The following is a 12,652-nucleotide window of genomic DNA, read 5'->3' on the forward strand; positions in this document are numbered from 1 at the left end:
ATTCAGTTCATTCATTCAGTTTAGGCACTGGCCAACTCCAGAGTGACATATTTGTAAGTAATTTTTTTAAAAAAATAATAAGGTGACTTGTGAATGTGGTTGTTTCTAATAAATTAATTACAATGATGCTTGATTTTACTTTGTATTTTATTGCTTCTTAATTATAATTTATTATTTTTGTTATAATCTACAATTGTGTGGAAAGGCAGAATGCATCTTTAAAGAATAAATAATAGTAATATTTAGGCATCCATTGAAATATCAGACCTCAGAAGAAATGTGACATGTGAAAGCAGCATTTTAACTCACAATAATCTAAAACCAACTTCAGAGTACAAGCTGAAAACGTTTCAGACTACAGAAGGTAACTATGCAGTGCTTAGAATGCAAGAAGTAACTTTGGTCTTAAGTAAAATACAATTTGAGAGTGGGGTGGGGTGGAGAGAGAGATTGCCACCTTGGTGTACTGTAGTGGTTAAGGCACCAAGTCAGAAACTGGGAGACTGTGAGTTCTAGTCCCACCTTGGGCACAAAGCCAGCTGGATGAACTTGGGCCAGTCATACTCTCTCATCCCTAGGAAGGAAGCAATGGCAAACCACTTCCAAAAAATCTTGCCAAGAAAATTGCAAGGACTAGTCCAGGCAGTCTCCAGGAGTTTTTAAAAAAAAAACTGACTCAGAAGAACCAATAAATAAATAAATAAATAAATAGAATAGAATAAAATAAAATAAAATAAAATAAAATAAAATAAAATAAAATTTCATAGTAAAATGCTTGTTTGTCATGCTCCATGGGGAACTTAATTTAGTCCATCAAGTATTTTTCAATAGGAGAGAAATCTGGCACAAGCCAATTTGGAAAACTGGAATAGAAAAAATATTCTATTTTTCCCCTGGATGTCTTAACAAATACATATCCATTTCTAAAGATCCACTGCTTTAATAACAGTCTTTAAGTCTGGATTTTTCTAAAATTTGAAGAAAACTTGCTAGCATCATCTCCTCTGCCACCTGACATACAGGTCTCAGAATGTGTCTATATTTCCCTCTCTGGGATCTACAGTAGATTAACCAGATTTTACTGCATATGTGATATCTTTATGAGGGCTATGGTTAGAACTAACAATGATAAAATATTATATCAACATTTGGTGCAAATATAACATTTTACCATCATTATTCAACTCACAGTTTTTCAACCAGTTTTACATAATTTTTAAGCATCCTCCTCCCCGTTCATTACATGGAAACATAAAGCACACTTGATGAAAATATTCCAAGACAGCAACTTTTAAGCTAGGTTTGGTTTTCAACATTGGTATCAGTTTGGCTGTTTAGAAATGTTGGCAACTTATGAGTGGTGATTCGCAATTCTGAAGAAGCAGAATTATGGCAAGAAAAACAGCCAGGGTGAGATGGACTCGCAATCGCAGGGATGAACCCAAACCTCTTTTCCACAATGCCAGGAGCAACTATGAGAGATAAACAAGACAGGGCAGCAATAGCACAGTGATTTCACAAGGGAGTGGGAAGCACTGGCCTGAAGTGCCCAGAAGAATAAAAACATACAGATCTGCAAGGAGAAAGGACATGCCAAGGCCCTCTCTGTGCACAAACCCCATCAGGTCTGGTTAAATGCCTCCATTTCTAGGACCCACCTCTTTGCTTTGGCATCTGGCAGCACTGCTGACTTTTTTCAGCAAATATATGAATGATAAATAAACAATTAACCAAACATTATACAAGTGTAACTGGTTTTTCTTGCATCAGACACCATCAATTTACCAAGTGAGATTCAAAGAATGGTGTGAAACATCAACTGCATCATGTCCAAGAGGTCACTGTAAGGCAGAGATGATTTAGCTGTGCCCTGTTTATGAAGCCCTCTGAGACACCAGAATTACAAGGGATTTATTCATTCAACCAGATATAGAAATATTTTCTCTAACTGAATAGTAATCTGTGTAAGAGACAGCTACCAGAGCAGTATACAGTACTGTGCAATGAAGTCTTTTTAAAATGTAGTCTGAAAGTTGCTTATTTTTTACATTATAAACCCAGTGCCCTAAACTCTATATTTTTTTTTATATTTTTCAAATTTGGACACATATAATTAGATTGCTACAATCTATTTTCTCCTGGACAACTTTAGTTCTAGCTGTCCAGTACTTTGAAGATTATGCCATCAAAAGAAATGTTTTTCACACTAAGAACAGAATGAAAGTTGGACAAAGTGTTTTTTTCCCATCCACCTCTTCAGCTACAGAGATAAATTCACAGCAGTTACAGGCAAACGTATGCTCTCCAAACCTAGCAGAAAGCCTTATCAAAATTGATGGGACTTTTATCTAAGTAAATATGCAGAGATTGTACTGTTATACTCCACAGTTTTAAACAGCACCCCAAATATGCAAATAACATTGTATGTTCTGCTGGGTTTTCTCCATTCATATCCTCCAGTCTAATTTTCACAATAAATCAATTCTTGGTTATCTTTTGCCCCAAAATATGCAATGAATGGTCTGCATTCCACAGAATCACAAAATACTCTTTGATATTAATAGTGGTTGACTAGGAATTATGTGAAGATTTTGCAGTAATTTATGAGCTAACCCCCTTTCAATACCAATAGCTTGTACAAAGTTTCTCTTTTATTATGTATCTGGTATCAGCATAAAATACAGAATATCTTTTCCAATCATTAATAGTTCCTTAGCAATCACCACCCCCATCAACAAATTCACTTTTTAAAGACAGTATTTGTTATCAGTGTAATAAAGAACATTACAACTTCAGAAATACTTTAATTATTATAAAAATAGTTTTTAAAGTGCCACTCTAAAAATAAGAAAGAACATTCTTTTGACAGCCAAGGCCTCACATCTGGAAAATGCATAAATTGCAATGCCCAGGCAAGGATGAAAAGTGGATGAGGCTGGATTTTGGGGGGGGGGGGTTTGGGGATGGGGAGTTTTGGAGTCTAGTTTTGTATTTTTTTACATTATATTCAGTCCCTTATAGAGCTTACATTACAGTTTCCATGCATTTCCTACCTCAAAATGACTAGAAATTATGCCACAGTTTTCAGACTATTAATCAAAAAGTGCTTGGTGGGCTACAGGGAAGGAGCTGGGGATTATGTGTAGTCCAGCCTATCTCTGCTTTAGAGAACAACCCATTTATTATAACATAAGCTTTCATAGATCACAGGAGATTTTATTAAATGCATGGAGTATAATCCTGAGAATGGAGAATAGATACGGGTGTATGAGGGTTGAATGAAAAATACTGCCTTCAGTGTTACACATCGCAAACAGAAGGCAGCATTGACATAGTAGAAGCTCTCTTTTTTCTGTTCTTTTTTCACTGGACACTTTGAAGAAAGTATATAAACAAGTATAAAAGAAAACATGACAAAAGAATAAAAAAATATAATACAGAGAAATAAACAATGGATTTAAAAATGTCATGGAGGTTAGCTCTGATGTGTACTTTAGTTCTTTCACTTCAGTTGGTGGGAAATTGCTGATTGTGTTGCTATTTTATTTTTTATTTTTATTTATACATAGACTTATCCCCGCCCATCTCCCTGCAATGGGGGACTCTGGGCGTTTTACATCAATTTAAAACAATAAATACATAATTAAAATTTATAAAAGACAGACACCTCTATACAAATGGAAAGAAGAGAAAAAAATTGTTTGTGAAATGGAAGCTTGCAGTTAGTACTCACCGCTGCATTTTAAGCAACATGCTATGATTGAATTTTTAACTGCTGAATGAGAACCTCCAACTGAAATTCACCACCAAATGAGTTGTTAATAGTGATGACTTTTTTGACATGACTCCTGTGCATTGCTAGGCCAAAAAATGTTAAGATGGTGAACTGGGAAGAGCTGATTTGTGTGATCAAGAATGAACTGTATGACCTGTGAAAGCAACCAACAGGTTTCACATGAGAAAAGTTGATGAACTGATTAAGAATAATTGGGGGATCACTCAAAGGAAAATTACTGCAAGGTTTGGCATTTCACAGGAACATGTATGCTGATGTTCTTCCATATTAGAAGACGGGTTCCTCACACGCTGACAGCAGAGATGAAAGCTTCAAGAGTTGAAATTTTTTGAGACTCTTATAGTGTTATTCACATTGCTTTCCTTGAACCTGGCACCACTATCAACTCAGAGCACTACAAGCATTTAAAACTTTGAAACAATGATTAAGCAGAGTTCAGAAGCACAAGAAGGGAATTTTGCTGAAACATGACAATGCTAGGCCTCATACCTCACAAGCTATCCAGGAGGCAATTGCAAAGTTGGATCTCACTGTCTTAACCCATTTGCCATACTGTCTTGACTTGGTACCATTTACACTTTTCCCAAAATTGAAGGATTACCTTTGTGGGCATCTGTTTGACTCATATCAAGAAGAGGAAAGAACTCTCTGGACCTGTCTGAAAAGACAAAGTGTGGAGTTCTTTCATGATGGCGTTAAAAACTGTCCATTATGGACAGAAATGTGTAGTAAATGGTGGTGACCATGTGGAAAAGTAAGTACAGGTTACAAAAGAGCTTATTTCAAGGATTATTTTGTTTCATTAATTAAAACATCCATATTTAAACTAAAGTTATGGAGGCAGAGGCACTACTTTTCATTCAACCCTTGTAGATATGTATATGGATATAGATACATATATGCACAGCTACTGTGGGGTGAGAAAGAAGTATTCAGGTTATGAATGGTAGACGTGCAAAAACAGCAATTAAAAACTCTGGAGAAATAGTTTTTTTAAAATATATATATAAAATAGTATCAAACACTTTTAATCATATCTTCAAACATTATTCTAAAAATGAACAATGTTCATTTCATATTTATTTATTCATGAAGTGGAGAAAGGAGGATTTAAAACTTATTTCTCTTCTGTATGACATTTTCTTTAAAATTGTTTAAATACTTTCATAATGGAAAATACTCTGAGCAGAGGATAGTTTAATAATAAGGTACAAAAATTACAATCCTCTCAAATGGAACATTGCTTAATATAGTTTTACTGTGGAAAGTTATAAAAACAAGATCAGTAGATAAGAATAATTTTATTAAAAAGTTTAGTTAACTTAATGTAAAATTATAGAAAACATATGTTAAAAACTTTTAGAAGATTGTTAATTCTATTTTTAGTTTGCAGTACTATTCACTGTATTGCAGTTTGAGCATAGCATAGTAAGTATAGATATGTCTACTTACTCCAGACATAATACAGCCTTGCATGCAATACTTAAATATACAGTTTTTATATGTTTTTATTTAAAAGCCAAGATACTTGAAGTATCTTCCAACTTGCCTACATTTTTCACTGGAGAACCTTAAAACAATTCCAATTCAATCATGTGGATTCTAAAACATTAGTGTTCAAAGGAAGTACATGTGGTTATGTGATCTCATCAGTACTACAAGATGGATGGACGTCTAGTAAGAATGCAGATCATATTAAAGGATGCACATCAACTTCTAAACTGTACATGCAGTTTCCAATTTCTCATGGAAAAGACTCCACAGAAGCCAGTTTCTGCATGCTGAAGTTGTAGGGATTAGTCCCATTACCTACAAAAGCAGCAAATTGCCCATTTCCATCCTGTAGCAATTCGAAAAATGCTTTGAAACTCAACTCAACTCAATTTAGGGGTTTATTTGACATACCAAATTTCACTTCTATACAAGTGTCTTTACTTATCAATAATTTACAAAATACTGTTATTGAGGTTACAATTTCATGGCCCTAGGACCAGACTGATCTGCTTTTTCCTTTGAGATTGCAGAGATGGCTCCATTGTCCGAAGAAGGAATTCAACATCAGATCATTCTTGGTGCTTCTCCCTTTCAATGAGAGTTTCAATGAGACATTCTTTCTGAGGTCAAAAGCACCACTTCAGAAAGCTCCCAAAGAGATGTGCCCGCAGCTGAGCAGCACAGGGAAAGTGTTGAGGATACAAAGAGTTCTAAGGGTTCTTAGCCCTCTTTCATACACCCCAAGATTTAGAGCAACTCAATGATGCACCCTGGGAGAAATATCTAAACTAGCTTAATGGGACAGTAAAAACAGATGAGGCTCATTTCCATCCTCCTATTCTGCAGCTAGGAAGACTTATTGGAACTACTTTGCCCAACTGAATTTATTTTCTTATTTTCTAAAAGCCTATCTACTGCAGGCAAACTATCAGGAATGGAGTATATAAGTCACTTAAGCTCATTTTAATATTTACTCAATTACACCAAAAGAACCAATCAGGTTAATACCAAACTCATTTTCAGTCTTTTATTAATATATTACAAGGATGCATTTCCAAGGATATTTAGTACTTTTTAGAAATGCATTGTACATGGGAAGTAATAGCAGCTGTACCAGTAAGTTATATTTTTCTACTTTTATCCGTTAAACATTTATACAAAACACATAAACCACTAATATATATCTGGGATCATCATAAGTATGCCAGGAATATCATGTAATTGTAGTTTAAAATGTAAGGTGCATCCTTATGCTATTTCAGAACCATACCTTTAGGTTTCATCATTTTCAAAAGAAAGCTTTTTCATTTTTTTTGGTGAGGGAAAGTTAAGTTGTCAGATAAGAAGTCACAACAAATCATCCAGAAGAACCTGGACATTGTGGATTGTATAATGGGCTAATACTTGTTTCTCAGAATGATAGATTGTTCCTCGGTCTATTCATAAATGGATAATAAATTAAGATATCCTAAAAACTAACACAGCACATATTGTACATTTTACTGCTTTTATAGGAATATCACCAAAGTGGCCTTCAATACTGACCACTTAAACATCTTAAAATATTAGTAATAATTTATTGACCAGAAAACAATAGTTGGTATATTCTGCAGAGATAAAAGTCAGGAGCAATGCTATAACAAGGCTCAGCAACCCAAGAACTGTATCCAGGCCGAGAGCTTCTGAACTTCATACTGCCAAAATCCAACACTCTGATTTTCCAGTATATTTCAAATAGAAAGTAAGAACCAATGTCAATGCATTAAGTTTCTGCTGCACATAATACAACTACTTTACATACCCTCTCCATTTCTCCATCTAATTTTTTTCTTTATCTTTGTGGGCAATTGTTTTGAAGATAATACAGTGGTGCTTAAAAGTGTGTGAACCCTTTTGAATTTTCAATATTTCTGCATAAATATGACCTAAAATGTGATTTGTTCTCCACACGTCCCAAAATTACATAAAGAGAACCCAATTAAACAAATGAGTCAAAAACATTATACTTTCCTGTATACAGCACAGAAGTAACTTAACTTTGATTTTTTTCTAGATTTATTACTAGATACATTGGGAATTACAAATAGTTTGAATCTTGTTTGTTTTGCTCAATTAGCATGGAAGTTACAGAAACTGCAGTAGAATGAGGTGGGTGACAAATGAGGAATACACAGTGGAAAAGGCAAGAGAACTTTCCAGATAAGCACCAAACACCTTCCAGGTCACAAAAGCATCAACAAAACACTTTTAACATACCCGCATCTAGGAGGTGAAGGTAAAATTTCTACTGAGTATATGTGTGCGTGTGTGTGTGCATGTGTGCATGTGTGTACATGTGTGTGTATATCTACATCTACCACCCCAGTCTAATTTACAGCTGTGGAATTTCCTGGTCACAGCAGAAACACCTTGGATGATCTCCAAAAAACTAAGCAAAGTTGGACCTGATACATACTCAGATGGAAGACTACCAAAAATCCTACAACTGCAGGTTAGACATTCTGGAAGTAAACATGACTGCTACCAATAAAACTATATGAGATGGGTAAGAATCTGTGCTCAACTTGAGGGAAACCTTACCTGATCTTTAAGAAAGAAAGCACTGCCAGGTAACACCAAATATTGGAATGTATGGCTTCAACTTTCTTTTCCCAAATAATGTAACTGGAGAACTCCGATAAAACCACTGACTGTACTTTGAAGTTAGAACTTCCAAGCACAAAGTCACACACCTTCCTCTCCCATCCTAGTAGTCTCTGTATAGGAATAGCTTGGGAAGAAATGCATCCATTTTTGTAGGCATGCTGCATATAGTATATCTCTTGTACTTCAGGAACTGTAATGAAGCTTAGGAATGTTAACCTTCAAATTTGGACTATTTCAGAGGAGCCCTGTTGTGATTCAGGCATCTTCAACATCAGCCTGTTTCAGAATCTGGCCAAATATGTCACACACTTTTGCTTAAAAATAAATGGAAACCATTATGATCAATCTCTTGAACTGTTAGAACTAGCAGACTAATATCTAAAGCACTGTAAAAACTGCAGAGCGTTTTTATATATTATTACTAAATATTGTTTTCTAGACATCATTAGATTGTAGAGAAGGCCATCAGTTGCTCTATTGTTCCATGCACTCAAAAAGCTCTTTGCATGGCAATGCAAGAACAGACTTTTGGAAAAGCTGAAGACCTAGTTGTGCAACCCTCAGTGCTGTTGCTTTAATGTAGCAGCTTACAGAATCAATGCTCTTTGGATAATAGCATTCCTACAGGTATGTTAGAAACTGAACTTTAGTATGTGTTCAGCTTGGTTTTTAGTAACAGAAGTGGAAACAGTGACAAATATGAGTTTCCAAATATTCTGAAAATGAATTTGAAACTTCTTTTCTCTCCTTCGCTTTCCATTTTTAATAGCTGCAGAGACCAAAAAGCCTATGCTAGAAACTATAAAAAACTAGTGGTTATTAATGGAAAGAACTAAATAGTGTCACAACTGTATTAATAGCTCAGTATTATTTATATCCACTTAGAGTAAGTTGCTATTGAAGCAGTACATAAGTCTAAGCAAGTAAATAAATACTGTAATGTATAACAGTATGTATATCATATATAACAATATATACTAGATAAGCAAATCAAATTTGAGTACCTTGAAATGTTGATACATATCAAAAGTATTCATATAATTTATGTGTGACATGATGATACTGTCAAAGTTATAGAAAACTTGGTTGGATAGCCAGACCAAACAAGATATTTAAATGAGCACAAGACAAGATGTTGTGTATATGTTTATACCAGCAATATCCCTGAGAATGGCTTCCTATTCCCTAACTCATGTTCACTTGCATACAATTACAACTCTCCACTGTGATCAGGCAGAGTCCTCCAGATCATATGGAGAGTTCTGCTAACATTCAAGTGAATAGCAGCAGAATCCTCCTTGGGACCTTGACATTCAACAAAGAAGTGTTCGGAATCAAGGGGATAATGTCAGCATCTGTGAGCCCATCCATTTTTTTGAGTGATTAAACAGTTTGTTAAGGGTGCACTTCTAAAAATGAAGTTCTGGTTCAGGATGTGTCAAGCATATTAAAGTATTTTCCACCATTTTGATTTAAATAAGCAACACTGAGGTAGAATATCCTATTCTTAGCAATATCTCATGCTTTCATTTCCTATGCAAAACAAATAAAAAATTAAGGATAGCTTCATCATGTGTTTTTATGTGGATAGTTATTTGGGTCCCATCAAGAGAACTTAGTTTGCCTCTTTTGTACATGGAAACTGTCAAGTCACCAAGGTGGCAAACCAATATATAATTTCAACTTGAATTTGAATATCTTTCTTAGAGAATTAAAAGTAGTCTTTAAAGGTAAAGTTTAAGCTCTTTGTCGGATGTGATCTTTAGAACCTGGTTCTAGTTTCAAACATTGAAATTAGCAAATGCAGTATACACTTAGTATACATTCCCAATGTCCAATAACTGAATGTAGTAACTGCTCCAGTTGGCCAAATCCATCACATAGTGAACCTGGTAGACTATCAGCAATACTTAGAACTTTATCATCTCCAGAAAAATTGGTGCATGCTTGTGGAAAAGAAAGAAACAGTATCAGCACCTAAAATGCTTTGAGCTTTTCACAGAAGGAACGTTTCTGCTTCTAGAAAGCAAACAGCAGCAGAAAATTAAGAAATGGATAGCAAAGGAAGAAAGAGAATAAACTTGAAAAAGTATATATACTGAATTTTCTCTAATTATGGTCAATTTTGATCTTTCATATTAAGAACAAGTCTGAACATCCCTTCTCAATCATATCTCTGTCATCTCACAATTCAGTCCAAATGTTTAATCTCAGGCATAAGGATGACAAGGATTCCTGTTTGAAATCTTGCTACTCATTTCTGTCCAATTAGCAAACTAGATGAACTAGAAGAAGGTAGATAGTCTAAACATACACTTATCGCAAGGGTCTCAGACTCACAGCCCATGGGCTGCATGCATTCCTTCAAGTATTTTTCTGAGGAAAAAGTAAGCCCTACAGAGTACTACTCCCAACAAGGGGGCATAACAAGCAAAGTGAGAACAAACTAGATGGACAGACTGATGGAGACAAGACTCACTCAGCAGAGAAATGACTCCTAGCCATGCTGCAGCAACTTGAGAATCTCACCACATCCTTGGGATCCTTCCTTAGGTTGAGAAGGTGTGGCTCCAATTTGCAGGCAGGTAAGTGAAATGATAACTGTGCTCCTTGCCCCACATCAAGGCACTGTCAGACAGCACCTCAGTGCAGGGTTTGGAGTCCAGTTGCCCTTTGGCTTGCCGTGCCTGGGCACAGAGACACCTTTTTTCTCCAACTAAAATCATAGTGGCAGTGGAAGAAGAAGCAGTCAAGTGGGTAAGGTCAGGCCTTGGTCCTCTTTATGCTCCCTGGGTCATATGCCTCAGGTAGAGGAGAGGTCCTGCAGAAGGAGAAGTAGGATCTGTGAATCCAGCGCAGGTTGATGGCTCAGAATCTATGTCAGCCCCACTAGGTAGACTAGACCAGAAATCAACTCCACCTGAAGACTAAAACTGCTTTTATTGAAATCGACTGTAATAACTGGATCTTGTGAGTCTGATTGTGCCATACTTCCTCCCCCTTCTTATACTCCTGTGAATCAGGGAAGTATCTGCCTAAGCCACTTCCAAATGTTATCTCATTGCTCTGGACTTTAAAAATGTTTCAGCCTAACCCTAACCCTTTTGCCTAGGTAACAGTTCCTGCATATTTCCAGCAAGGTTATCTTCCTTACTCTCTACAACCTGCTGTATTAGGAGTAGGGTGAAGAGGTGCCTGAAGTTTCAGTGCTTCTGCAGTACCACAGGCTTCCAGAGTCTTGACTGCAGACCCAACAGCTTCATTGCTTCCAGAGATATTTGTATCAATGTATGAAAAGGCTTCAGTGTAGCAGCCCTCAGGCTAATGAACAGTTCTGGGGCACTTGGACAATTTAAGTTTGAGATCCCCACCTTACTGTACAGTAGCCCTCATTTAGTAACCACAATTGGGCTGGCAACTTGGTTGTTAAGCAAAGCGGTTACTAAGTGAAACCACAACTGTGCTTATGAACTTACTTCAGTTTTCCTTTGCTTTACAGACCTGCAAAGATCGTAAATGCAAGGATTGTTCATTAAGTTACTCACTGTCATAACTGTGAATGGTTGTTAAACAAGGCAGTAGCAAATGCGGACTACCTGTAGTAAATGCTGAAGTCACCCAAAGAAGAGACCGCAGGTTTTGGACAGACAACAGGAAATTGTCATTCATACAATGCAGTTTATCTATGAAATTTGCTACTGTACAACACAGTGATGGACACTAAATTCAGTTTTGAAAAGGGAGTTAACAAACTAATGGAAAACCTCCCTTAATGGAACCTCCAAGTTTGAAAAGCCAATACAGAACCAAATGGTACAGAACCATCAAACACCACAAGCTTGAGAACTTCTAAACTTGTATGCAGCAGGTGACTGCTGGAAATGTGGAAGCTAGAAAATTTTCACTCCGATTAAGAAAGCCAATTCTTGACTATAAAAGTTGGAGAAGAGTTCCACCAGCATTAAACTTTGTCAAATACTTTAAACTCTAACCTCTGCTAAACTCATCCTTAATAGGCATTTCAGTCTTAATCTGAGACTGAATTCAGCATCTGGAAGTACCAAGACACCAAATATGTTCCTTTTCTTGAAAACTTCAGCATTTTTATGCAAGGTACTGTATTCCCTTCAAGGCAGAGCCAGAATCAATCATTTTCCCTCAGTAAGCAGGAATTGCCACTGAATTTATTAACAGTCAAGACACATTGCTTTCAAGGTTTAAAATAACATTGGATTAGAGAAATTTACTTTTACACATCCAATCAACTTTGTAAGTTGCAGTTTTAAAGGGAAACCAATCCATTCAAGCACTTTCCACCACCGAGCAGCTCCCCCTTCCAACAATTGTTGACAAAAATGTAGGCTGCCTTTCTCGCTGATAAATGTGGCGGCTCCAAATGCAGTCTGGCACAGAAAGTTCATTGGAGGCAGAGGGAAATGCGAAGCACATGCAAAAGGAGCGTGGAAACAGACAAGGGAAGTGCATTCTGCAGCCGCGGAGGGGAGAGCTTTACTACGCTCGGGATCAGCAATCCCCCCTCTCCTCTCTCCGCAGAGCAGTAAGCGATGGTCCCTCCCTCCGCCCCCACCACTCACCCTCCGAGTCCATCTCTGTTTAACTCTGGCCGCAGAGGTCCCGCTGGCGCTTGGGTGGGTGCTGCGGCGCCAAGCCTCGCCAAGGCAAAAGCGGTTCCCTCAGAAGGTGAGGAGAGGGAGC

The 12,652-nt window shown here is 36.8% G+C and overlaps 1 protein-coding gene across 1 annotated transcript in view; it reads right to left on the reverse strand.

The window, feature by feature from the left end:
* The window catches only part of FGD3 (FYVE, RhoGEF and PH domain containing 3), a 109,134-nt gene extending 96,482 nt beyond the window's left edge, over nucleotides 1-12,652 (reverse strand). Inside the window, exon 1 of the mRNA XM_088134177.1 lies at nucleotides 12,532-12,652. Coding sequence (XP_087990303.1) covers nucleotides 12,532-12,544 — 13 coding nt within the window. The 5' untranslated portion in view covers nucleotides 12,545-12,652. The remainder of the gene's footprint in view (nucleotides 1-12,531) is intronic.

This window comes from Python bivittatus, unplaced genomic scaffold, assembly GCF_059951505.1.
Source record: "Python bivittatus isolate LINGU-HERP-01145 unplaced genomic scaffold, Pbiv_v1 ctg000080_np1212, whole genome shotgun sequence".
Classification (NCBI taxonomy): domain Eukaryota; kingdom Metazoa; phylum Chordata; class Lepidosauria; order Squamata; family Pythonidae; genus Python; species Python bivittatus.